We start from the raw sequence: 25,319 nt of genomic DNA on the forward strand, positions 1-25,319 counted from the left end.
TTTTATCACTCGTCAAAATTCACTTACGATCGTTCTAAATTTTTTAACTACCTCTGTCTTTCTCACTCGACGATTTGAAACGTTCACCACATTTTCACGAGTAAAGTTCTCGTCAGGCACAAAGCACTTTGGTCTCACTGTTTTTGTTTCATGATTGAAACAAACGACTGAACGCGGTGTTTTCGATATTCAATTTCTTTACCATCGAGGACCGGATGAGTAGGAAACGCGAGATAATTAACCGCTATGGAATGACTTTCACGGAAGTGCATAAGAATGAATGAGCGAAGGTATTCCTGCCATCTTCAGAGCAGATTTTGGTTTAAAAAAAAATCATCCGAGTTGCCTGCAATTTCGAACGCGGGATTGGTCCGCGCGGATGCTGTAGGCGTGTCTCTAAGAAGATTGGTCCCTGAAGAATGATGAGTCTGAGCCAGGCTTGCGAGCCTCCATCGAGCGTTGCTCGTAAGCATTACGCTTCCCGAGCTTTTTATTAAGTAAATATTGTAAAAGGTACTCGCCCCGTAAAATGTTACGAAACAAAATAAATAATTAACAAATTTATACGTGAAACCTCGACGACATCTTGGCGCGGGCTGCAAATTAATTTTATTTCTTGTGCGTACAATTTAAAACGCAAAAAATGAGTGTGTGATCGAGGAGCTTCGATCGATTCGAACACTCCCTTTGTAAGTTTAATCGCAGTTCGTTGTATTATTTTACTGGATACGTAAAATACTCCTTCACCCACAGATAATGCTTTAAGAATATTGTTTGGATAGAATTTTTTACCGGTGTTGCTGAGAATGATTTTAAAAAATAACTTTGAACAGCGTTTGATGCGCGAAAAAATTATGAACGACACGAGTGAACGAAAACAACGGTAAAAACATGAAGTTCCAAAAAATGCAACTCAGGCTATACATATCCGTGGAATAATAGCATAGAGATGTATGGCCGATGATATCTCTGGAAGCCATATGGTTATCTTTGCATGCAGACTTTCGGAGTATACAGTCACTTAGGTGTTTATTTGGACAGCCATGTTTGAAGCAGCCTCTCTACCCACACGCTAAGAATATTCTTCGGGATATGTACACACCGTGATCCTCTATTCGATTTTATTAGGTTTTAGGATTTTCGAGAGTCCACCGGATCATGATAATCGAACTCCTAATTGAGTCCGTCGATCACCAGGGATACTTTGTCGCGGCCATTTCGCGAACTCCCACAAGCCAATCTATAAACTCCCTTTGTTTCTCGAGCACAGAAAAAAAACTAGATCAACGTAACACACTAACGATTAGTTAATTTCAATATTTGCGCGAAAGGAAAGTGAATCGATCTAAACGCGAAATGTTCATGTTAATAATTTTGCGTATTATCAACGTTTTGGCTGCGCTTCAGCTGCAGCCAGTATTAAAATAGAACACCATTTTCCGCCAATGTTTACTAAGGGATGGTACCAAATTTAAAATTCTCTCGAAACATTATCTTAAAGTAAACTGTGTTATACAAAATATAAAACGTTGGTAGATTAGTTAATTGTACATCGCGTAGGATCGCGAGAGCATGATCATTCCCTGATAGAGCTTCTCGATCTCGAAGTCGTTCTCCGCTGGATCGTAGATCAGGACGTTTCTCTTGGGGCGATTGTAGGGTTGCAGACCTTGCAAATTCTGAAATACAAGGCACACGGTATTCGATTGCACTTCGGTTACCTGGAATCGACGCGTTCCCGCGGTTTCTGGAAAACGACGTAATGTCGAGCGCAATTTCCAGCGGCGCCAGCCGGCTCGTATCGGGTTTGTTTTTCAATAGCGCCGCGTGTTTTCCGATTCGAGAGGCATCGACTCACCGAGAGCACGATAACGTTCCCGTTGTTCCCGTTGTTCGAGTTTCGACGAATAGCCGTTATTATGAGCGTCATCAAATAGCCGCCAAAGGCCAGGAAGGAGAGCGCGGTGACCGCCAGCTGGAAAATTTTCGAGATCTTCGTGTCCTTTCCCTTCTCCTCGTAATGCTCCTCGTATCGTCTCATTGGCTTTTTATTCGCGCCCTTCAAAGGGAGAGCCATCGGCAGAGACAGGGACAACGTTCTGCTGGACGCCTCGACAGACTCTTCGTCATCCTCGATGAAATCTGTGCACGTAAACACATATCACTGATCATTGTACGATAAACGGCGATGAAAATAAAATTTTTACAGGCCAAAATTGTACCTCGTTGATCGTTCCAATAAAGAACAGTTGTGTAATCATTATACGTTACGTTTGCCTTTGTGCTGGATGCTTTTAGACGCGAGAAGTCGAGTTCGCAGCGTACATTAGAAGAGATTAATATTTAGATTGCAAGGCATTGAGTATGTGATACGATCGAATCTAGTCAATCGTTTCATTGAAACGATCGGGAAACCCATGGTCTGCTTGGACTCGCGGCCAAATTTAGTGCGGCAGTAAATGCGTTTAGGCTATATTTTCCAAAGTGGGGGCTGGGAACCCTGGGCGGGGCTTCTTACGATCCAAGGAGGGCGCAAAGAAAATGTTTAATCTAGAAAAGCGTTACTTCTGACCGACTCCTTCTATTAATACGTTCGTCCATCGAGACTTAATAGCCACATACAGTGGAGTAAACACGATTAAATTTAAATATACCATTCGTCACGCTTAATAAATGCTCTTCTCTACCTTTCTCGCCCACGAAGGAGGACTTTATTCGGATCAGTTCGGCCATCGGCAGTTCGCTCAGCCCGCGAATCTCGTCCGCGTATAAAAATGTCCAATTCCCAGACGCGGTTTCCAAACACGAAAACAGCAATAAAATAAAAGCCGCGGCAACAATCACCGCGTTGAAGCTCCTGAAACCGAAAGCGTTGAAAGCGTTTCGTAAACATCGACCTATCATTGAAATAAAATTCTAATATCAAACGAGCCACTCACCTGCTCGCCATGTTGGACCGCTGAAAACACTATTTGGTCTAAACTCGACGCGATAAAGTACACGAAACGTTTCTCGTCTCGACAAACGTTCGTTTTGTACTGTTTCAAGATACATCCGTCTCCCGAATCGCGAAATCTCCTTTCTCGTGCTTGGTCGACAAAGCGAAAAGAGTCGCAAACGTCGACCAAGCCACGAATCAGGAACGGAAACGGTAGAACTCACCAGGGTGGAAATGTGCAATTAACACCCGTTACCAGAGAATCGAGTGCGATTTTCAGTGTTCCTGTATAGTTTGTCGCGTCACCATGCAGAAATTTCTGTGCATCTTAGGCGTCTGCGTTGTTACGAGTTTTGCAGCTACCTTGCCCGAGAAGAACGACGGTCGGTCACGGAATATTGGAAAATATTCGAGGATCGCTTTAAATTTTAATAGATACGTTTTGTTTATTCTATCGCAGGTGTCCTGGGCAAAATAAAAGCGGGCTTGGAGTACGCGACGAATTACTTGGAAACCGCGAAGGACATTGCTGATTTGGTGGCCAGAAGTTTGGGTCGTAAACAGAAAGAGAAACTGGGCGAAGACTACGTACCCAAGCAGAAGGGTAGTTTCGTACCCTCCAGCATTATGTCCGCGTTTTTCCGACTCGTTGGCCTCGACTCGCAGAAAGTTACAGCGATCGCTGTAAACAGCGTCATATTTCTTGCGCAAATGGCAAGTAAAATCGTCCCCCATTTATTCTCGTTTATCCGACAGAAAACTCTTTATAATTCGTACTGTTCGTAGAACGTGATACATCATATAATATACAGTTTACGACTCACTAATATTTTACAAGATTACGGACGAGTCGATCGTAATTTACTTCGACGCGATCGTTTGCAGATAAGCTCGCTGTTTGGGCTGAAACCTCCGAAAGAGAACATCGCGAGGGAGTTGGACGACGAGGATGAAACGTCTTGGAATCCTGCAAACATAATCATGGACAGTAAGAACGAAAGAGTGAGTTGATGTTAACGTTAAAGTCAAATTGGTACTTTATTTTGGGGGATGAAACGATGTTGTTTTCAAGATACAAAAGTTGATCGAACAGGCGCACGACGACAGTCTGGCCAATCAATTGATCGAGAGGGTAGACGGAACGGATTCCTCCTGCATCAGATTGTTGGTTTGCAAAACGTCGCCGGTGATTAGGGCGGCGCAAAGTTTCCTGAAAAACAAGACTGGTAGCAAATACCGGCGAATGACTTCGTGGCTGCCTAGCAGGGACGAGTTCGAGGAAAACAGCGATCAGTGTGAAAACACGCACACGGATTGCAGTTTATTTGCATAGCCGCAATTATCAAACCGATCCACTGTTTATTTAACTTTATTTGCCGGAAGGTTCGCGAGGAAGAAATCCGCTTTTTCGATCGTAAGTACCTATTAATTTGTTACGGGGAGAGTTTAAAGACGGGAATGCAGGAAGCTCGATTTGTATAGCATATATATTTGCACCCATACAAATATATACTATATTACAGAATATACAAGGTACATACTCCAAAAATTACTTTACTGAATCTTGTACGTCGTAATGCCTCCTGTATTGTACGCGTACGCGTCGACGAACGAAAAGAGAAAAGCAATGAATTTCCATGCAACTTCTCTCAAACTATGTATCGTTTATTTAAATAAACTCCAGCGAATGAAGTTTGGCCGTACGTTTCGCATTTCCGGCCATCGCCAGGATGGCCGCGCGAGTTTCTTAAATAAAATTATATTTCGTCGTGTCGCTTAATCCTTACAAACAATGTGTCATCCTCTCTTCCATAACGCAACGAAACGCGAAGTCCCGTGTCCCGGATGAAAGAAACTACTCTTTCAAAATAGTAACTAAACGTTCGAATAAAACGGTGCATAATAAAACCTTACCGTGAACAAAACTTAAACACGATGCTTAAAAACCTAATCGACGTAACGTAAACACAGTTCTCGTCCGAACCAGGATCATCCCCATATTTAAAAATGTTCTTTTATAATTAAGATGCACAGCTTGCAGTAAAACTAGTTCGGACGAAAGGTACGACTCGTAAATGCTAAAGAATGGCCATTTTTTTACCCGAGACACGACGAAACCTCTTTCTAACTCATTGTGCGAGGAACTTAATATCGAATCGACGTAACAAAACAACGGAATCGAGTTGTAAAACGCATTCTCTCGCGGGCTATTGCACAATGCTCGAAGCGCTCGATGCACAAACATCGACGGTAGATTCGTTCACGAGGAAGATACTTGTACGATTCGCAAGGACGGTGCTAATGTAAAATCTCTACACTGTGGAACGTTCGTAGGGATTATCGAGGGCGTTCCGGAGTCGAACTCTACGATTCCAAATATCGACTCGACGTTCTATCGATACATATTATCGTAATTACGTTGATCAACGTAAGGACGATCGCTAAACGAAACAAAGTTGTACGAAGTATCAACGTGGAGAGTAACAAGAAAGAAGGAACCGTTTGCTTAACAACTACGAGGAAACAAGGTTTTATCGTAAAATCGCCGGGAGATTTCTAGGGTATAGTTACCAGTTAAAAATTCAGTTAATATTTTCGCGTCTGACAGGGTGGAGTCCCTGACCGCTCTATGCTATACATCTAGTGAGATCAGGATTATTGCGGGCTAAATGCATCGGGATCGAAGATCGATTGAACTTCTAAAATTATCTGTAATTGGTACGGTGGAGTAATTAGCCGTCTCTGGGGTGATTCGATCGTACCAGAGACGTTTGGCATACACCGGCCGTCTACTTTCCCTGTAAATATCGTGGTACGCGCGGTACGATTAAGAATGTCGTTAATTATGAAAGTTTGGCATTCGAGAGACATATCGTGGTGAACGCGGCAGAGCCTCGGACGCGCGCTCGAGCTTCGAGTCCCGAACAAGTGGCCGAAAAATCGGTCTCGTACCGTCCGTTGTCCGGGCGCTTGTAAAACGTGTCTCAATGGCTCGCGACAATGAGTATACAAAAGCTAAGTCTCCTCTATTAATAACTTTGATTCGGATTATCACATGCGTTCTGTAAGTCGTGAGAATTACAATCGTCCACTCATCGATCCTCGAAGATCGCGCGATCGGTTTCGTCTGCGGTATTCGCCGCAGACGCGACATAACTTACGCGAAACGGCTCCGAGTGTCCGATAAATGTTATACGTTACTTAGTACGTGTATAGAATATAGAGGTATAATTACATTCTCGTTACACTCGCGGAAAAAATCGTTTCTCGAAAATATATATAAAGGATGAACAGACTGTCGGGCAAAGGAACCAGCGAGAACCGTAACGAGTCGCGTACGGACATCGAGAAATTCTTATTTACAATTAGAACTCTGTCGCGTCCGAAGGTTCATCGCGTCCCGTTCCCACGTCAATTTACAAACTTTTTGCCACATTCCCCTAAGCCTTCGTTTTACCTCTCGTTCGAAAAACGCTAAACGTGGACGCGTACGGCTCGATGCAACTGTGAAAACTCGAGGGCGAATATTAAGCTCGCGAAACGTTCCTTCGTTTCATCGTCGAGAAGGCTGCTCTTCCAGCGAACGTTTCAAGGAACGCCTATGCGCGCCGACGTCGTCGCGTCCCGACGCCCCAGGGCTAGGGGCGACGACTACGCGCGCGTTTCCAGTCTTGATTGTTGATTCAGCGAACGGACGAACTGAACTCGTTAGGAACAAACGGAGACGAAGTTCGAGACCAACGCAGCGGACTCGGTCGGAACGAGTGCACGTTACCAGACTTATTCTAACGACGAACGGCGAAAAACTCGCTTCCAAACGATACTGGGTGGACACGGTCAATGTACGATGGCTAAAGGAACGCGTAAATAAACGTGTCGCTACGAATGTACAGAATAAAACTACGTACAATGGTCTATCGGTCGCGCGAAAGAACCCTTTTGCTTCGAGCTCAGCCGGGTCTCTTCTCGAAGAGAGCCTTCAACGAACCGATTCCTTTCGTGGTAGGATCGCTTCGCGAACGAGTCACGGTTGGAAACGAATTTTTCGACAGACAACGGTTTGCTCTTCAGAGGGTCGCCTGACCCGGACCGATCAGGTCGGTGTTTTCCACGCGAGCCTGACGCAACCAGTCCCTCAGATTCCAAGTCCTCTCCATCAGGTTCGAGGAGGTTTTCTCGACGGTCCCGACGCTGGTCGTGAAACCGCTGTTAGGACCGTACTGGGCGATGATGTTTTGCGTGGTGGTCGTCGGCGGTTGCGCGGCTGTCAACTGGGACAGGATGTTCGACTGGATATTCGGAGTGCCGAACGTTCCTGGAAGAAACACGCCGTCAACGATCGTACACTCTTATTTCGAACCGGACGTCGCCGATTCGAAACGATTTTCACGGACCTTGGACGTTGTGCGGCTGCGCCGACAGATGATGCAAACGTAGCCATCGCAAATAGGAATACATCAAAGTCGGCGGCGGCGGCACGTTGCTGTCCTGCCGCTTATTCAGAACGCCCCAAATCTCACGTATTTCCGAGTTTAGGTTTTCCAGACTTGCGATGATTTCCGTCGACTCCTGGTAGTGATCCGGTTTGTCTGAATACGGGGGATCATGACACAAAACCGAAAATAAATTCTCGAGTGAGAGGAAACGATCGCGAACGTATTCGGCAGCCAGTCGGACCGAGAGCCGCGGTCGACCGAGAACGGAAATCAAACTCGAAGCTGACACGAAGGAGAGTAAAATCAGGAAACGATGGAAACGATGAGTAACGGAAAACGATGATGCGGAGATAGCGAATGGTGAGTGCGGGTGAGGCCTCGAGAGCTCACCTATGAACGTATCCGTCCCCAAATCGGTAGAGCTGAAACCACTGCTGGCGCTGGACATGTCGCTCAGCGTCATTTCGTCATTCTTCGTGCAAGTCGCATCGTTCTCGTTCCTCTTGGCGCTCGCCACTCTCTCTAAGGTCTGCTCTAGGTGTCTCAGGTGAATCACTTTCTCACCCAGAAGACTCCTGGTGCGATGCAAACTCACCTCCATGTCTGACAGTTCGCGTTCCTCCTAAGATCGATCAACGGGTACCGTAGACGAACAACGATTCGGTTTCAAATGTTTTTAAGAACGAGGCGTTCGAAAAGGATAGACAGTCGTGAAAATTGTAAAGAAATTCGGGCTTAGGACTTTTATATATCTGGAAAATAACCCAGATACGATGAAACTTCCTGTATACAATTTCTAGCGTGGGTGTATCACGATCTAAAATAGCGAGGAAGGTCATGGGTTGATCCGTTTTGGGTAACCGATCCATGCATGCCTAGGTGCTACGAACAGCATAAAATACATAAAATATATTGAATAAGGTTCTTTGTAATGCGTATTTTGATTCGGACCTGCGACAAACAATTATAGGATCGTTAAAAAGCCATCGATTGGGAAAGCGTCGAAGACGATCGTACCTGAACCAATTGTTCGAGGGTTGCCCTGGCGCTACGTTGTTTCCAAGCCCTCTGCCGACCCTGGAAAGCGTTCTCCTGGTGTTTGAGCGCCTCCTGAGCCCTCCTCACGGAATCCCTCTCGACGTGAATTCGGTGCCGGAAAAACTCCAGCTCCGAAGAGGCGTTCGCCGGTGCTAGAAAATTGAGCAGAATCCTTTTCGGTGTCATCCGACGAGCTCGCGCTCGGGCTGGACGGTGGAAGCGGCGTGCGAGAAAACAAACAACGAAAGGAACAAAAGGAAAACGAAGACAAACGGAAACGAGCACGGTGACGGAACAGAAAACGAAAAATCTGGTGGTGCACTTACGATAGAGTCGAGGAGTATAAGCTGTTAGCCAAAGTAAAGTCTATAGATGCCTGGGGAAATAAATAAAAAAAACGGTTTTCAGAATTCCGAGGGATGGAAACGAAAATTGCCGAACGGTCGCGAAACGCGAACTACGTGAATAAATAAAGAAAACGACAGAACTGAGGAGAAGATAAAACTTTCGTTTTGCGTTCAAAGTATTCGGTAGGCATAATCGAAGCGTTTAAGCTGTAGATATTTGACTTGTACATTGTGGAAGTGTGTCGAAAACTACAAAGTAAACGTGTGTACTTCTTTCGTTTACTACACAACATTAACACTACCAGAAATAAATAGATTAAGGAACTGGGCCGGCCACTTTCTTCAACAGTCACCTTTGTCTTGGAAAGGATAACGCAATGTATAGGCCGTTTCGTTGCTGGGCAGCTGATCGCCAAGATCTTCCAGCTTCTCCAGCTGCTTCCTGATGTTCTCCACCGGGTTCTCAGGATTGTTATTGTTATTGTTCCCAGCGTTCGCGCTGGCGCTGGCCCGAGCGGCGCTGGTCGTCCTCTTGCTGAAGTTCTTCTTCTTCTTCATCATGTTCGCGTTCGTCTCGCTGGCGGTGGTCGTGTCGTCGGACTCGAATCGCGCTGCACTTTTCGCGAGGGCCGCGATCGCGGTCTTCTGAAACCCCGAAGTGACCTTCTGAGCGCTCGGCTCTTCCGGTTCGTGGTGGCTTTCCGTGTGATCGCTTGCACCCTGAGCCTCGTGACCCTTGGCGTTCGTCGTCGCCGAGCTCGAACGCGTGTTCCTCACCGGGGTACTGCGAGCACGATTTAAGGCCTATAGCCAGACATTAGGGCGAATCGCATGAGCGTGAGAGAGTACCTTCACAGTTTACTTTTCGTAGTTGTCAACATTCGTGGTCGCGAACAGCGCTGGACACTGTTTAATTTTAAGGATCTTTCAAAAATTCACCAATTTTTAATATTCTATTCAAGAGATCGAAGTTTATCCTCGTCTCGTAGAGGGATCTATGCAAGTTCTCACGGCGGTGGTTAGAAATTAGAAAAGTTGCAACGATTACGAGGACCAAAATCGATTGGTTCGAGTGGAGTAAGCGTTTGGAATCGTTCGAACAGTGCCCAACTCTTATCGTGAGGAAACATGGAACACACAATGGTACACAATCCGCGTGCTCGGTTCGGGTACAGTGTCACGGACTGTGAAGGCACTGGAGATTGTGACGAAGTAAATGGATGTGCAAGAACTTAGCGTTAGTACATTTAACACGAAATAGAAATAAAAGCATGCTTCCACTCCGTTCGAAGGGATCGTGTTCAAGTACTTCAGAATGCAATCCAGCGTGTCAACCTTTTGCAATTCGATTCGTTTTCCGCCCCTTCCTTCCTTCTGGCGTCTCTAGAATGGCACGATATCTTAAATAGTTGCAACAAAGTGTGATGGGTTAACGCGAACCCGAGTTTTGGGTCGTTCGGAACGCGGAAGAATCATTTCGTGCCAAATCGAATACTCCTTCAAGTAACATTTTGCTTGGAATTTTTACAGATGCTACAAGTTTTTGGGATCGATTTAAGAAAGTACCAGATTGCAGACAAGGCGATGCTTTAAAATTAATCGTACGAGATTTAACAGACAAATATTCTGTATGATACGGTCAACAAATATCGGAATCTTTTGGCAGCGATACTTGTTGGAAACCGCAAGAATATTCACAGAATGAAATTGAATTAATAAATATTTGATATATTTTATATTTGGCGCGAAATGACCCACAGAAAATTGAGCAAAACTCGAAACGGCAAACGGTTGACCGGGATTAGAATTTGACGAAGCGGGATGATGAGGCTGGACTCACTTTTGTTCCGACGACTCGGTCCTGTCCTCGGTTCTCGTCCTGGTGGACGTCGACCTCTCGGTCTCGGAGGCCGTGGTGTATCCCGCCTTCCTTCTGCTTCTCCTCTCAGCGACCAAACGGGCTTCGTTCTTCAGCTTCTTGTGCTTCTCCTTGAGAGCGGTGTACTTGTCTTGCAGCAGTCGATTCTCGGACCGCATCTTCTCGACGTCCATGCTCTCTTGGTGAGCTGCTCGCTCTGCCTGTTTCCGCGTCTCTTTCTCCGCGTCCCGCGTGAAGTCCGCTCGTATCTCGTCTAAACGCTGCTTGTACATCTTCCGGGTGAGACCCTCCTGAAACGCCAGCAGACAAATTCCCTTCAGACACGTCCGCGGAAGAGCGAACACGAATCCTCCGCCTGGATCGTTGATTCCTCTTCGATCGTCGAGCCGGTCAATCGGAAACCGATCCAACCTGACGAACCCGACCGACCCCGCCGGCAGCTAAGAAACGCCTGAGCAGTTTTCGTGTATCGTGCGTATAGAGGAGATAGTATAAATGTACAGATGCATTTTGTGACGGTACGCAACTGTCGTTTTATTGTTTCTTCAAATATAATTCGCTCGGTGTACAACAATTCCGGGAGGAACTCTCTTAAAGCTATCCGCTAAGGCGTGCGTCTGGACGGCATTACACAATCGTGGACGATACCGAGGAATCGAATTACGAATCTATTAAAACCCGGTGGAACATGGCGAGCAGTTTTATTTGCGTTCGCTGAAAGAAATTGCGCCTGACGCGGTCTGGCTGGAAGCTTGCGATAGAACGTCTCGTGCACGAGTCAACTGGTTATTGCGTAACGCCAATCGTTCCTATCGCGTACATAACCTAATTTCCTTAAACAACAATGGACAATGAATCGGAGGTAGGATTTTAAAACAGAACGTTGTCGGATGGAAATGGAATCGACCGTTGCGCAACAAACGCGCGTACAGTTTCATATACTTAGAGTAATAGGCATCGTCAGGTACTCACATCGATTCTAAAATCACGCAGAATCTCTGCCAGACATTTCTCGTGATCTTCCGTGATCTTCGTTACTTTCTCCCTCTGCTGTGCCCGCAGCTCGGCGCGCAACTCGTCGAATTCCTTCTCCAACTCCTTCTTCAAGGCGTCGACCCTCGCCGTGTGCTCTTTCGTTAGCTCTAGCTCGCTCAACTTCGCGTGCTTCTCCTCCCCCAACACCCGCTCGTACTCGTTCTCCAATTCGCCCATTTCCTGGTTCCTCAGTTCCAGCAGCTCCCGCTTCCTCTCGTCGAGCTCCGTCTTCAGGTTCGACAATATCTCCTGCCTCTCCTTCTCGTAGCAGACCTCCAGCTCGGCCCTCACCTTCTTCAAGTTCTCCAACCTCGCCTCGTCCATTTCGGCGATCAGCCTCTGGATCTCTCGTTCCTCCTACAAAACGATCAGACCTGTCAGTCGACGCGTAAAACGAAACCTGTGCAAATTTCTATAATAATTGTCACGATATCAAACCTTCTCGACCATTTCCCGTTTCAGTTTCTCCAGCCTGTCGTCCAGACTTTTCTCCAGCAGCTTCTTCTGCTCCAGGAAGTTCTCTTCCAGTTCCATCCTCGCGTGCTCGAGCTTATCGTCAAACTCTTTCTTCAGCGCCTCGATGCCCTTCTGATGCTCCTTGCTCAGCTTCGTCCTCGTTTCGTTCAAGCTCATCGTTTCGGAGTTTCTTCGTCGCATAAGCTCCAGCTCCTGATTGATTCTGGAGAAGTCCGAGGTGTCGTCGTCGTCCGTTTGCCTATCTTTGGAGAAACGCAACGACGACTTCTTCGGTTTGTCCGTTCTCGACTTGTTTTTCCGTAGTTCGTCCGAGTCGCTGCTCCTGGCCGCGCTGCAGTCCGTTTCGCTCTTCGAGACCAAGTCGATGTTCTTCACTTTGTTAAACTTGTTGTTGAATAATCCGTAATCCAGGCTGCTCTCCCTCGACACGCTGTCCTTCGCCATTTGGTTGCGATGCTCGTTCTCGGTGACGTTCTGAACGACGAATCTCCTGCCCACAATTTTGCCTGTCTTTTTCGCGGGTTCGGCCTTGTCCGAGGATGAACTCTTCCGAGTATCCTCGTCGAGCTTGCTCTCGGAGTCCTCCCTGTTGTCGTCGTCGAAGCTCTGCGAGCTCGATCTCTGGGAGGAAAAGATCGAGGCGACTTTGCTTGGAATCGTCGCTGATATTCGCACGTTCTGCTCTTCGGACTCGGACTCCCAGTCATCCTCGGACCCCGAGTAAGTGAACTTGATGTCCACTTCCTTCTCTATGTCGAACCGAACGCTTTTGCGCTCCTCGTCCACCGGTCTGTCGTCTGTTAATAATCAATATTACCGAATTAATAATTACAATCGAAAAGCACGTATACTTTTGTAAGAGGGTAAAGTTTGAATCTATCGTTAATCTTCGCAAACAATATGCAATCTTAATTTGTACAGACAGCTAGAAGTGACGGAAGACAAAGTAAAAGTGCTCGAAACGATCAGATATTTTCAACCGATCTCTATCAACACCGTAACCTTTAATCTTCTTACCATCTTCCGGTTGTTTTTCTCTTAGGATCGATTTCAACCTGTCCCCGCCAACGATGATGATCTCGTCGGAGATAGCGACGGTCCGAAAATCTTCGAGTTTAGCACCCTCTTGGCTGGGAGTGGTGTCTCTGCTTCTGTTGCTCTTTAGAAACATAGTTCCCCCGCCGCTCAGCGTAAGCTCCTTCTGTTGGCCAAACTGACTTGGATGCTTCTCCTTGTCAAACTTGTCCGACTTCTCCGACTTGGCTAACGCCGTGATACTGAGCTTATCGATGTCGATGATGTTCTCCTCGGAGCTAAACTTGCTGGACAGTTGTTCCCAGTCTTTCTCGTGACGAGGACTGAGGGATTCCGATCTCTTCAACACCTCCTTCAGATCCAGCTCGTCCACCGGCGTGGTGGTCGCCGCTGCAGCGGCGATGGACATCGATTGCATGGTTTCCAAGAGCTTCGGGCACTCGTAGAATCGAGGATCTTGGAACTTTAGGTTGGTATAATCCCTGGCGGCTCTGTCGGTCGCCAGAGGATTTTCCAGTCTCGAATGTTGCCTCTCCTGACTCGGACTATCCTTCCTCCTGGCACCCTCGATTTTGTCTAATTTTTTCAGGGGCGTTAACTTCGTGGGAATTCTCGTGGACGCTGAGGTTGACTTGGTGGATTTGATCGGGTCCTTCGAGGACGAGGTGTCCTTGGGGAAAGTTGACTCTTCGTGCGACGACTCGAGATCCTTGGCTGTCGTTTTCGAGTCCTCCTCTAGGGACGAAACAGTAAAGTGTAGATATTCGATGCCGTCGATCGCGATTCAGGATTCGAAAGAGGGGAAAAGCTGATGCTTGCACCAGGGATCAAAGAAATACGCGCGAACTTTTTCCCCGTTCGCGATCTCTCGAGAAAAAAAGAGGCGACAGTGTCAGCGTTCCCTCGAGTGCAAGTCAACGACTGTTTTCCGCTCCTTTCCTCCTTTTTTTTTTTGTTGTTTTATACTATGGATACGAGAGGAGCAGCAATGGAACGGATAAGAAAATACGCCTGAAAGCCTGGGAAGCGCCGTACCGATTATGTATCAGCGAGGAGGGCTCTCGACGCGTCTAAAACTGTGTGTTTCTTCTTTTTCGAAACGCTTTTCACAACCACAACGCTCGGTTCCCTTTCAGCTCTTTCACGAACGAACGATTGCAACTAACATTTACGTTACGCTGGGTTTGTTGATTCGCCAACGCGTCAAAATCTCTTTGCGCGAAAAAAGGGACGTGTCTAAAACTGGATTAGAAGGATTCTGTCGTTTTGGGAACGTTATCTTTAGTTTGCTGAACAGTAATTCTTTGACGCGCGAGGTTACCCGAAATATGCTTTCCTAGAAAACCGAACTATGCAAAATGCTTTTCGAAATGGTTTCGTTGAATCGTGGCGGAACGTAATCATCGAGAGACTCGTTTACCAGCGAATAGGGCCACCAAGATTCATCGATGCGGAGAAATCCGAAAAAATTCTGCTCTTTGGTCCCCTGTGGCTTTAATCTTCTGCTACTCCCAAAGTGAAAACGAGAAAGCCAGAGGGCGAGGACTGCCAAGAAATATTGACTTTTCGCGTTCGTGCAATTTGATCTGGGTCGTGACGAACCGGTTGCGATTTTAAAGAAAACCTTCCACTTTCTACAATGCGACACTGCGCGATTCGATGATAATTTTAATCTTTGGGTATTTTGCATACACGATGAAGACTGTAAAATTATATTCGAACAAACATGGACGTCATTCATAAATAACAAACGGGGAATTCACTCCACTATGCTAACTAAAAAACTATTGGTATTGTCATGACAGTTGTCAAACATAAATTATTGTTAGATTGCGATAAACTATCCGTAGACATTCCCCGCTCGGTTGCAGTGTCTATTAATCACACGTGTTCGCTTTTCAAACAAGAAATAAAGTATTATTCGAATAAATCTTGTTCGCCAGAACGCTGCAGATTTATTAACGAAGAAGAAACCATTTTTCATCGCGGGACAGATCGACGGGGGAAATAGAAAAATCTCTGAATACGATTTTACACAGACTCGATGCCAAAAGTTGGTAAAAATTGCAGCTGGGTTTGGAATTGCGGAAAAACATCGAGATGCTCGCGTGACCGTTGATTCATCGCTCCATTTTCATTCAGATCGCGTCATCGGCGTCGGGGCCGCTTCGTCGAAGAGCGTCGTTTCAGCAACGATTCGCGTCCGATATGACGACGCGATAATTGGACGGATCCACGTTTCAAGCGACTATTACGTACTTTCACGAACGAGTGCACCGACACGTGAGTGCCTTAACGAATGTGCTGCACGCTCACGAGCGGCACGAAAGTGTTTCAAGGGCTCTTCGACGAGTGCCGTGCGTCGGTGTATCCGATCGAGGAAATCGCGCGACAAATTCGACCGTGTGTAACTTCGTTGCGCTCGAACCGCGTTCAACGACTATGTTTTTCAAGCCTTTCGAACACTAGAGCCCCGAGGAGCATCTAGAACCACTCCTTCAACTATTAAAGAACTATAATTTGACCTTGATTGACCTTGAGTGAGCTTGAATCACAGGTCGTCAAACTCGTCCACCAACAAACAACGATACGCGCGCACGATATGGCAATTGAAAGATTAGAATTTCAATATTTTGAAACAACGGAATATTATGAAATTCTAACGAAGGGAAAGTGTATGGAAAAATCGTCAATGCGTAATACTTTCTAAGAGCTGCATAATAAAGACAAAGAAATGAACCGTTTAATGAAACATAAGTCACGGAGCAGACGTGCAAAATAGCTCAGAGTTCACGAAGAGAGGAGTGCTATCCGTGTGATAAAACAATATCCGCAAACAAGTGGCGCTGCCAGTACTATTAATATTAATGATACAAAGCATAGACATGTAAATGCAGACACTATTCAAAGACAGATTTCTAGCATAGATACAATAGAACTGCGAAGCGAAACCATTTGTACAAATGACACAACATTTGGAGCTTTCTACTCACCTTGAAAAAAAATCATACGATCGTATGCCTACAAGCACTTCCAATTCGAGTTATAAACACTTTAAACAAAGATTCGTTCTTGGATCAGACGGTGGTTTTCCTTTTTCCGCACATTGAGTGTTCGATGCATTTGATTACAAGTGCCGTAACTACTTGCTACTTGTACAAAGAAAATGACGGATAGTTATCGTGCCTGTAATCTAGCTAGACACTTTTGCAAAACTCTGGGCAAAGATAATAATAGTAATATATCTGTGCCACTTGCATACACACTAATGACAAGAAAATAGTGAACGCCGGAAAATTGAAGGTAATTGTACTGTTAAGGACGGCATTCAACGATGGAAAACGTATGCTACCATTAAATCTAGCCTTGGAAAATCAAAACTGAAATTACATCCAGATAAGAGAACAGAAAATATAGCGATTTAAAAGCTACGGGGGTCAATTACAATCATTTTTGGTCAATAGGCATCCTTGATCTTTGTCTTATTTTAACCTCAGTAACGATTACGAATTAAAATTTAATTTTCTATAACTCGAAAAGAAAGTGTTTTCAGACCTCGTTTCATGCCCAAGGCGAGTGGAACGAATTCCAAATGTTTAGTGCGGAACAACAAAATACAATCTAATTCTTTGCAATGTCTATGGTTTGGATTAAGATCGCTATCAGTATACAAAGATGGTTTCGGTGCAAACGATCGTTGTCACTCGTGGCAGCGGAGGATTAACTTAATTCGATTTGAGCCACTTTTACAACGAGACTGTCGGACCGCGGCGCGATAACGCGCGACAGCAAAAACTCGATGAACTTTGGCGAAAATGATCTCCGTACGAATTTCGAAAAGTATTTTTTAAAGGAACGTATCATGTTTGTTCGCGAAAACGGCTACCGCGCGAGATAAGGTTTACGTTATCGTAATCGGCACACGTTCCCGTAAATAACAACACGGTCGATTCGCTTTCCAATTCTTAACTGACCATTCCACGCGGAATCGAACAGTTTTTTAAGTCAAATCGCTGGTAACGAAGTTTTGAACAAATTTTTAAACAGTAAAGATGTATACTTTCTATCATGGAAGATCCAGACCTGATATTATATAGATTTAACACTGTTTTTCATTTGGAAAATCATCGTGTTGAAGTTCGAGGAAAATCTAAAGCGTTTCTCCGAAAACAGTCCGATTTGTCGCGGAATGACCCTTACCGGTTTTGTGTGCTCGCGTACGCGAATCGAAAGGTTAGGGAAAACCTGAATACGGCAGCTCGCGTGGCGTTACGTGGCGTTACGTAAATAAAAAAAAAAAAAAAAAAAAAAACCGAGCCAATAAGTGGAGGCCGTCTCGTTGTCGGCGGTCTGCGGTCATTGGAAAAGAAAACGAAGCGTGCTGTAATTGCACGAACTCGGTGCTCCAAGGTCAAGCGCGAAAGAATATTTCCACTTTACGTAACCGATATGGAATCGGTCGCGCGAGCGCGCGGTTCCGACGATGAACGGTCGATTCAGCGACAGAAAGCGCGGAAGAAATGCAGAAAAAGGGGAAACGAACCGGCGAGAAAGAAACGAGGAAGTACGCGTGACGCGCGAACACCGGTGAAATCGGAAGACGAGCGGCCAAAGTTTCCGCTGAACGGCCTAAAAATATAATTCGTCGTTGACGAAAAGCCAGGTCGCGACACGATTGCCAAGCGAGTCCTTGGAGTCTGTGGATCGAAGCGAGAACGCGCTAACGAGACGAGGCATTTAGCGTGGAACGGTGCAACGCCGTCGACGATCGTCGAATTTTTGGCAATGATCGCGCACGACCTGTAAACAGGTGTTCTTCCGTCGACGCGAATCGCGAAAATAATAATTCACGGCTGCGACGACTGATTGTTTTACCGTTTCGCGCATACCACGACGAGATAAGGCTTCTAGGAAGCGTTACCGCGACCGATTCGTGATACGATTACGTGTATCTTATCATATTTACAAACACCTTTATCGAGAAATCGAACGAATACGGGAGAACGATCGAAACGTTATCGAGAGACAGTTTGATCTAGCGACATCAGACGTTTCACGCTGTCGTCAGACATCCTTCGTGTCTGCTGTGGAAATCGATCGTGATAGCGTTCGAATCTATGGAAAAATAAGGCGTCAAGAAAATATTGGCGAATCTTAACCCTTTGCACGAACTTGAGAGAAACGAGCGAAATAATAATCATGCCATTGCGAGACTACAATTCACACTTTATGCTTTATTTATATACAATGTTTTTACATACATGTACAACGCGCGGAAATCCGACATCTAATAAATAACCTGCTGCGCCAAGATTTGCGACTTCCCGCCCACGAATAAGAAAATACTCGAAATTTGTTGCGACGCGTTGCCCGTCGCATTTTTAAGTCTATCAGTCTTTTATCGCGATATTCTTTATCACAGTCGCTCACGAAATTGATCAAATTGCGACACGGTTGCGGATCTTTCCAGCGGAATGTTTCTGCTTGTCGAAGGTAAAATTCGCTTAGCACGGTCGGTGCGTTTCGTTTGCACATTATGTCTCCATAGAAACGCTTTCAAGTTGTTTAATAAAAGCTATTCGAAGCTGATCGAAGTCTATTAAAAACTGTCGACGATTTTAATACACCTATCTATTCATACACGCTGTTGTAAAAGGTATTACGAACGTGAAACGAGATCTGCGATTCAAGGGAATATATTTTTAACTTTTCCAAACTAGCTAAATAAATTTTACGATATGGTTGTCGATCACCACAGAATAGCATTTCGTACCAGTCGAACGAACGAAAGCCAATACCCAATCATTGCCTAAATTCTAAAGAACAAAGAAATGTGTTTCTAATTCGTATATCAATGAAGCAAACATCGATGATCGTAGCTTCCAGATCAATGATTCTTAATCGTACCAAAGTCGGAGACGGGCAAGATTTTATTCGACCAACGTACAGCCAATAAAAAAGTGCTCTTTGTGTTCGAACCGGTGCCAGATCGAACTAAATTTTTCGCTCCACCGTGTTAGCGATTTATAACCGAATTCCTGTGCACTTCTTCAAGACGCAGAACCGTGCCAGGTTTTTTCCTCCCGGAATCGTGTCACGGGTCCAAAAAGACCATGCATCTTCTTCCAAACTATGTCGCGAGCTTAACCGGCTTAAGAACCACTGTTCCAGACGAATGGGTTATCGAAGAAAATGCCGCGCTCCGAACACTAACGTCGTTCGTAAATAAGAGCGACGTTTCTGTCTCCTGTTTCTGATAAAACGATAATCGGGAGGGGGGAAAATATCTGATCAATTTCGTGAGACGGTGTGCACGCACGGTTCGGCCGTCCTCGATTCATCAGGAGCCATTCAACGAAAAAAAAGAAAAAGAAAAAGTCTTTATCACGGTTCTCTGTACAGAGAAAATGGCGTATCGAGGATGCGTTCCGAGCGCAAAGGGTTAATCCTATATTTTCCATTCAGCCGTAATGACGAGGCAATCCGTACCGACGCTCATTTGCCTGGTGTTCCCGGCCCTGGCCTGCTCGACCAGCTCCTTGTAAACGGCATCCAGGGGGTGTTCCCAGGTGGTGGTTTTGGTGGAAGCCTGGTAATAATACCAGGCATGGCTGAGCTCGTGATAGCACGGCAGCCAACCCTTGGGCAGCGCCGCCATGAGGCCCTCGCGGGCCAACTCCAGAAGGTGCGGTTCCGCATCGGGGTCGATTCCCAGCCGTCTCGCGTAGTCGAGCACCTCTGTGAAAAAGCACGCGTGCACTCCATTAGCTAATTGGAAATCGGTTAAATCGCGAAGCCTACGCGGGACGCGGCGGGTAATTAATTTGCCCGGCGAATCGACGGATAGAAAACGCGTGCACGACGCCCGACGCTTTCACGAACGGAGAAACGGGGTCAAGGATTCCGCTACGGACAAAGAAATTCTCGACTACGACGCGTCTCTATTGTCCGCCCCTTGCTGTTATCCTCGCGAACCGCCCCGTTTCGTCGTCGTCGTCGTTCGCGGATAAGGGGTGGAATTTTTAAATCGTCCGTCGCTATAAATACGACCGTCGATGAGTAACGCGAGACGATATTAATAAACTCTTGAAACAAGTGATTTCAAGGTTCCCGGGTCGGCCGTGCACGCCGTGTGTAACGATGTCTATCGATTATAGGCCAGGTGGAGCGTACACGTGGCAACGCGGAACTGTCGTTCCGGAAGAACGAGGGTCGACGAGATGTCTTTGCGTGTAACGAGCATTGCAGGAAACACGTCACGGTGCCGCGAGGAACATCGAAATTAACTTTCTGGCGCTGATCGTTGAAAAACTTTATTCACGTGCTCGCGTTTACGCTTTTAGCTAATCCGAGAGACGTCGTCGAGTCGCCTAGGTCTTTCGTATGCATTTATGCGGCAGTTAAAACCGCTACATCGAAAATTAATCATACGATATTTACGTATCATCCTACGACGATATCTGAGACCTATTTTTTAAATCTTACGTTCATAGGTAACAATTTTCGTTCTAAAAAAATCCAAAGATTATTGTTACGAACAAGAGTATCGTTCGAGTGGAGCAGCGTCAAACGAAAAAACAATCGGTCTATTGTTTCCCGCGATATTACGCCAACCAGCTTGATAAATGTCGTTTCAAGAAGAGCCGCTCCAAGTTTCGTGCTGTGTTAGAGTTTACAGAGAGTTCTGTGCAAAGTAACTTTGCGCATTTTGCTTCCCCGTAATCACCAAAATGTGTCGGAGACTAAAGACTTTCAGAAGATATTAAGAAGAGTTAATATTTTTTATTTCCAAACTAGACAAGCTCCTTAAAATTTTGATGTTTAACAAAGTAGGCAAGCCGAATGTGGCCCTGATTAAACAAGCCAAGCGACCGTCAAAGCCTTAACTCCGCGCAAAGTGTATCGACTTTCGGTCATGCTTAATTAATTCTTCATTAACCCAACCCAGCTACTCGGGCGTATGTCGCGAGCAAAGATTCAAAAATTAGACGCTCGAAAGACAGCCACCGATAAAATAACAGTTTATCGCGACATCGATCTTGTCGTTTCATTCGATCAAACACCGCCAAAGATGATTAACGAGCTCGAGCTTGTGTGCGCTCCGTCTGTTATTGACGTTCCGCGTACTCGATAGAAATGTGGCGGCCAAGGCACCACATACGCCTTAGCCGTTCGAAGCCGCTACAATGTATGGTTGCACACGAGACGATGGTTGCACACGAGACGATGGTTGCACACGAGACGACCAGAGCCGCGTGAGCCGAAAAGCCGTTGTCGTCGTCTCTGACCGTCTTTTGTTTTTGAAGGCCTCTTGGTACGGTGGCGATGATCGTACCGGAGAGTCGAGCGTAACCCGCACCACGAGTCACGTCGTTGTACGACAGCAACAATAAAATTGTGCGGAACGGAACAGAGCGGAGTCATTATCTTCCCGATCCCACAGAAATAATACATTATCCTTTAGGATCATGGTTTGGTAAATACTACGCGTGTTTACCGATCTCCCGCGATCATCGTCGAGATCTACTCGTCGACAAAGTATCACACTGAAATTCTGTAATAACGAACGGGCTTTTAATAACACGGTGCTCTATTAAACATGACATCGCGACGAGCAAACACGACATTGTGCTCCATCCTGTAATTGGAAACTAAAAATAGAGATTATTAATCCATGCTGGCGCGGCAAATTGACGAACGTTCGTGCCGCGAAAATGAAATGATCGAAAGCGAGTGTTTGCTTCGTGAGAGGATGTTCGAAAACAGCAAAAGGTGCGATTAACGTCAAAGTAAACGGTCGCGTGGATCTTCGATCGTCGGGGGAGAGAGCTGAATGCTCGACGGTTTTCTTCGCAGAAACAAAAGTCGCGACTGCGGCGCTGAAAGCGGAGTCGATTTAAAATTCCATCATGGAAGTCTTTGACAGGTGGCTCGACGTACGGGGGTAACCCGCCACAACATCTGTTTCACCGCCCGGTGGAGAAAATTTCGCAGCGAGCGCGACGGGCACGGATCGAGACTTATCGTTCGTTCGATCGATCCTCGCGACGGATGGACCGGCAGGGGAGGCTCGATCCTCGATATTTCACGCGAAAGATTTCGTCCTGGGGAATCTGGCCGCTGACACGGCCGCCAAGGGGGTGGGTTTCCGAGGCGTATGACAAAACTTTCGCCGCACTGCGGATCCTATTGATTTTCCTTGACGCGCTAGGCTACGAGCTCACTGCTCCCGTCCGACCGAGGTGTAAATAAACAAGGAAACTCACCACCGAAACCGTTCAACCCTCTGTCGCTTTATTTATAACTTTATACGTTCTAACCCTTCCCTGCGAGGTCGCCGAAACGCCATTCACAGATCGGGTTCAGCCTGCCAGGCATCGTTCTTGCGTGGCAAACTTCGCGTATATACAATTCGATAGTTTCTACGCAATTTCCAAGCAAATCGGGAATGATTCCAAGGGTGTCTCGGTTTCGAAGTGTTCACGATGGAAGTAGGAATAAATAAAGGTTAAGAACGTCTTATCGTAGGGTCCTCGCGCCATTGTTAACGCTTCGCGTCGGTACGCCTCCGATAAGTCACTTTTCCCTGGAATTACGTCAGACTGTTACGACGTTTCTCGCGATGTTTTCGGGAGCACGGCAGCTGACGAGGTTGCGCCGAACGGTGTGCCCGAGATCGATTAGCTGGGTACGCGATCCGTGCTCGTCGGCCACCCGGAAGGATCAAACGGAAGCGAGCGAGGACAGGACGGATGGTCAAGGCCACGACCTCCGGGAATCGGCGGTTCGGTGTATCAGTCGAACGGATCGAGGAGACGCGAGCGAGGTTGACAGTCGGTGGTGGCGAGGGAAGAAAAGCACCCCGGCTGCATCGATCGAGAGTACGGGGGCTGGGCGAGAAGGGTTCGCGGGTGGACGTGGATCGAACGGCTCGCGACTCCGTCTCTGGAACGTACCTTCGTTCGACGGATGGGACGTCTCGTCGAATACCTCCCTGCACACGATCGTGGCCGCGCTGTCCTGAGAAATGCTCATGCTAGCACGTACGACGAACAGCCGTGTCCCGGGCGCAGGACGTTCACGTAACGCGCGTCACGAATACGCGCCAGCACACGGGAGATACGCGCGGGCCTTCGCCCGTCATTTCCCGTCACCGACGACGCGTGCACGCGAAACAGTTTCGCCCCGGCGACGAGGCCCGTCCGACGACGGTCAATGTTGAATTCGACTTGAACGCGACCGGCGGAAGGAGGCGAGGAAACGGCCTCCGCGCGTGCAGCGCCCTCGGTAGCCTGACCCCGAACTAGGCCAATGATAAGGAAACGAGCAACACAGCCGCCGGCAACTGTCTTATCGATTAATCGAAACCCCGAGCGGCCTCGTTGCCGCCGGGCGGGAAATATTCAACCGTCGCCAGACCGACCGAGGCTACCTTCGACCCTTTATTTCTAACTTTCATATACAACTTGCTGATATTCGTGTAAACGATATCTAGATTTACCCCAAATCTTCGTACACCCGTCTATTACACGCGAGAGAACATTTTAGGGAGTGTGTGGAACTATTCGATGGATCAAGATCTCGAATGCACGATAGTTTCTAGGCAACCGTAATAATACATCAAACAACAGGATCCATGAAAGGAATAAAACATTTTGTTATGATTATTTGAGGACGATTGTTACAAGTCGTTACATAATTCTGTTCGTAATCGACATTTTCCTAATCCGGGCCTCGATCGAATCTCTTATAGCAATTTGTTTCTTACGCAAGCTATACTGGTTCTGCAAGGTCTGATTTAATAAATGAAAGTAATGCAGTCGAATCGCGCCTCTGTGTTCTGAAATGGGCAGCGCGTTACACCTGCAGATATCTTCTACGAAAGGAAAAGTCGTTTCGCTGCGGTGTACTCGATATACCGTTTAAATATTTAACCGACATGTAACATTGATACACGTTCGGGGCGGAATAAATATCGAATGTCGCGGATACAACGATTTCTCCTTGAAATTGACAGTCCACGGGGTTATTCGGTATATGGACAATCGTCGGTGCAAATTCGAACGGATGGCGGATACAATTCCGCGACTGTTTCTAATGTTGCGAATAGTAAGTATTGATCGCGATTGCTTTCAGGATAGTGTCATGAATTATTAGCACTGAGAATGATTGTATTTAGTATTGCGAAATGTAAGTGCTACAGCATGCAACCTGGTACTCGTTGAAATAATAGTAAGAAAGTATACAAGTATTTTGAATCCTACACATTCGAGTTATCCGTCAGGTTCAGATTAATTAAGACTTGAATAGTTTAAAAAATAAATCATTCTCCGCGCGTTTAGTCTTAATTCCCACCGCACATGGCGTACAACTCGTATTCCATCATGGATCAAAAACGTTGGATCACAGGAGAGGTATAGAATAGACGTATCATTTAATGGGACCTCGCATTACATTAATTAAAACACAGATTAGAAATGAAATACAACTACGATTCAATGCATTTTTGTAGTCCCTTAGCATTGTCATATGGGATATTGCCAACGCAGAAAAGAACAAGACTGCAGCACCATTTACACGGCGGGAATTATAATTCAATCGCGTAATGCTATAGACGAGGTATACCTTTCACCTAATATGTATTTTTTCGGCCCGTTTCTCTGGGGTCACGAGACCCCATTACCATTTCCGTGTCACTCGCAACGTTACCAACAGATTCAGAAATTAACACAAGAGGAAGCGAGACAGAAAATGAAATTACAGAAATTTTAGTATTTTTTAACAGAATGAAAGCTGTACAGTCCAGAATTGAGCATCGATCGATTAATTTCATTGGAGTAACCAATCGATTACGATTATTTAAAGATATCAAGATTATTAAAATACGTAAGGATGCACCTCATTTATAAGTCTACCGCAAATCCTCTGTTCTTTAATGTAAACCTAAATAGAGCTGTATTCGATGAATATATCTGAATTTTTGTGGGAATTTAGCACACAATGAAATACTTTTGCGACTGTTACGACAAATGGAATAGTTTCTGAAGAACGTACGTGAAACTATAAGAGGAACGCAGCCATTAGCTCATATTATTTGCTATGTAATTAATAATAATATTAATTACATAGTAAAT

At 46.0% G+C, this 25,319-nt stretch overlaps 2 protein-coding genes across 3 annotated transcripts; both read right to left on the reverse strand.

The window, feature by feature from the left end:
* Window positions 1-1,541: 1,541 nt before the first annotated feature.
* Window positions 1,542-2,950, reverse strand: LOC122396973. The gene is made up of 4 exons (XM_043395772.1): window positions 2,940-2,950; window positions 2,688-2,857; window positions 1,859-2,142; window positions 1,542-1,679 (listed from the first exon to the last, which is right to left on the reverse strand). Exons 1-4 carry the CDS (start codon window positions 2,948-2,950, stop codon window positions 1,542-1,544), a joined length of 603 nt encoding a protein of 200 aa, XP_043251707.1.
* A 1,563-nt stretch (window positions 2,951-4,513) lies between these two features.
* Window positions 4,514-23,579, reverse strand: LOC122396697 (centrosomal protein of 164 kDa). Of its 2 annotated transcripts, XM_043395313.1 has the most exons (12): window positions 23,142-23,579; window positions 19,675-19,923; window positions 13,168-13,920; window positions 12,872-12,947; window positions 12,112-12,688; window positions 11,611-12,030; window positions 10,600-10,928; window positions 9,113-9,543; window positions 8,392-8,564; window positions 7,765-7,996; window positions 7,333-7,527; window positions 4,514-7,253 (listed from the first exon to the last, which is right to left on the reverse strand). In XM_043395313.1, exons 1-12 carry the CDS (start codon window positions 23,218-23,220, stop codon window positions 7,006-7,008), a joined length of 3,762 nt encoding a protein of 1,253 aa, XP_043251248.1. In that variant the 5' UTR covers window positions 23,221-23,579; the 3' UTR covers window positions 4,514-7,005. The 2 variants fall into 2 exon arrangements, with proteins under 2 accessions (XP_043251248.1, XP_043251247.1); XM_043395312.1 differs by having other exon boundaries at window positions 12,112-12,947; window positions 23,142-23,574.
* Between the last annotated feature and the right edge of the window lie 1,740 nt (window positions 23,580-25,319).

This window comes from Colletes gigas, unplaced genomic scaffold (genome assembly GCF_013123115.1).
Source record: "Colletes gigas isolate AHSC1104 unplaced genomic scaffold, ASM1312311v1 Colletes_gigas_Sc00008, whole genome shotgun sequence".
Lineage (NCBI taxonomy): Eukaryota > Metazoa > Arthropoda > Insecta > Hymenoptera > Colletidae > Colletes > Colletes gigas.

What these genes read in the sequence shown, in the direction of transcription:
- LOC122396973 (XM_043395772.1), bottom strand. An exon ending in CTCCTTCGTGGGCGAGAAAG is followed by an intron (nt 2,143 to 2,687) that starts GTAGAGAAGAGC and finishes TTACGTGCACAG; the next exon opens with ATTTCATCGAGGATGACGAA. An exon ending in GGAACGTTATCGTGCTCTCG is followed by an intron (nt 1,680 to 1,858) that starts GTGAGTCGATGC and finishes CTTGTATTTCAG; the next exon opens with AATTTGCAAGGTCTGCAACC.
- LOC122396697 (XM_043395312.1), bottom strand. Translation starts at nt 23,220, where the DNA reads ATGAGCATTTCTCAGGACAGCGCGGCCACGATCGTGTGCAGGGAGGTA. An exon ending in CACCAGGCAAATGAGCGTCG is followed by an intron (nt 13,921 to 19,674) that starts GTACGGATTGCC and finishes TTTCGTCCCTAG; the next exon opens with AGGAGGACTCGAAAACGACA. An exon ending in TGCGTGATTTTAGAATCGAT is followed by an intron (nt 10,929 to 11,610) that starts GTGAGTACCTGA and finishes CTGGCGTTTCAG; the next exon opens with GAGGGTCTCACCCGGAAGAT.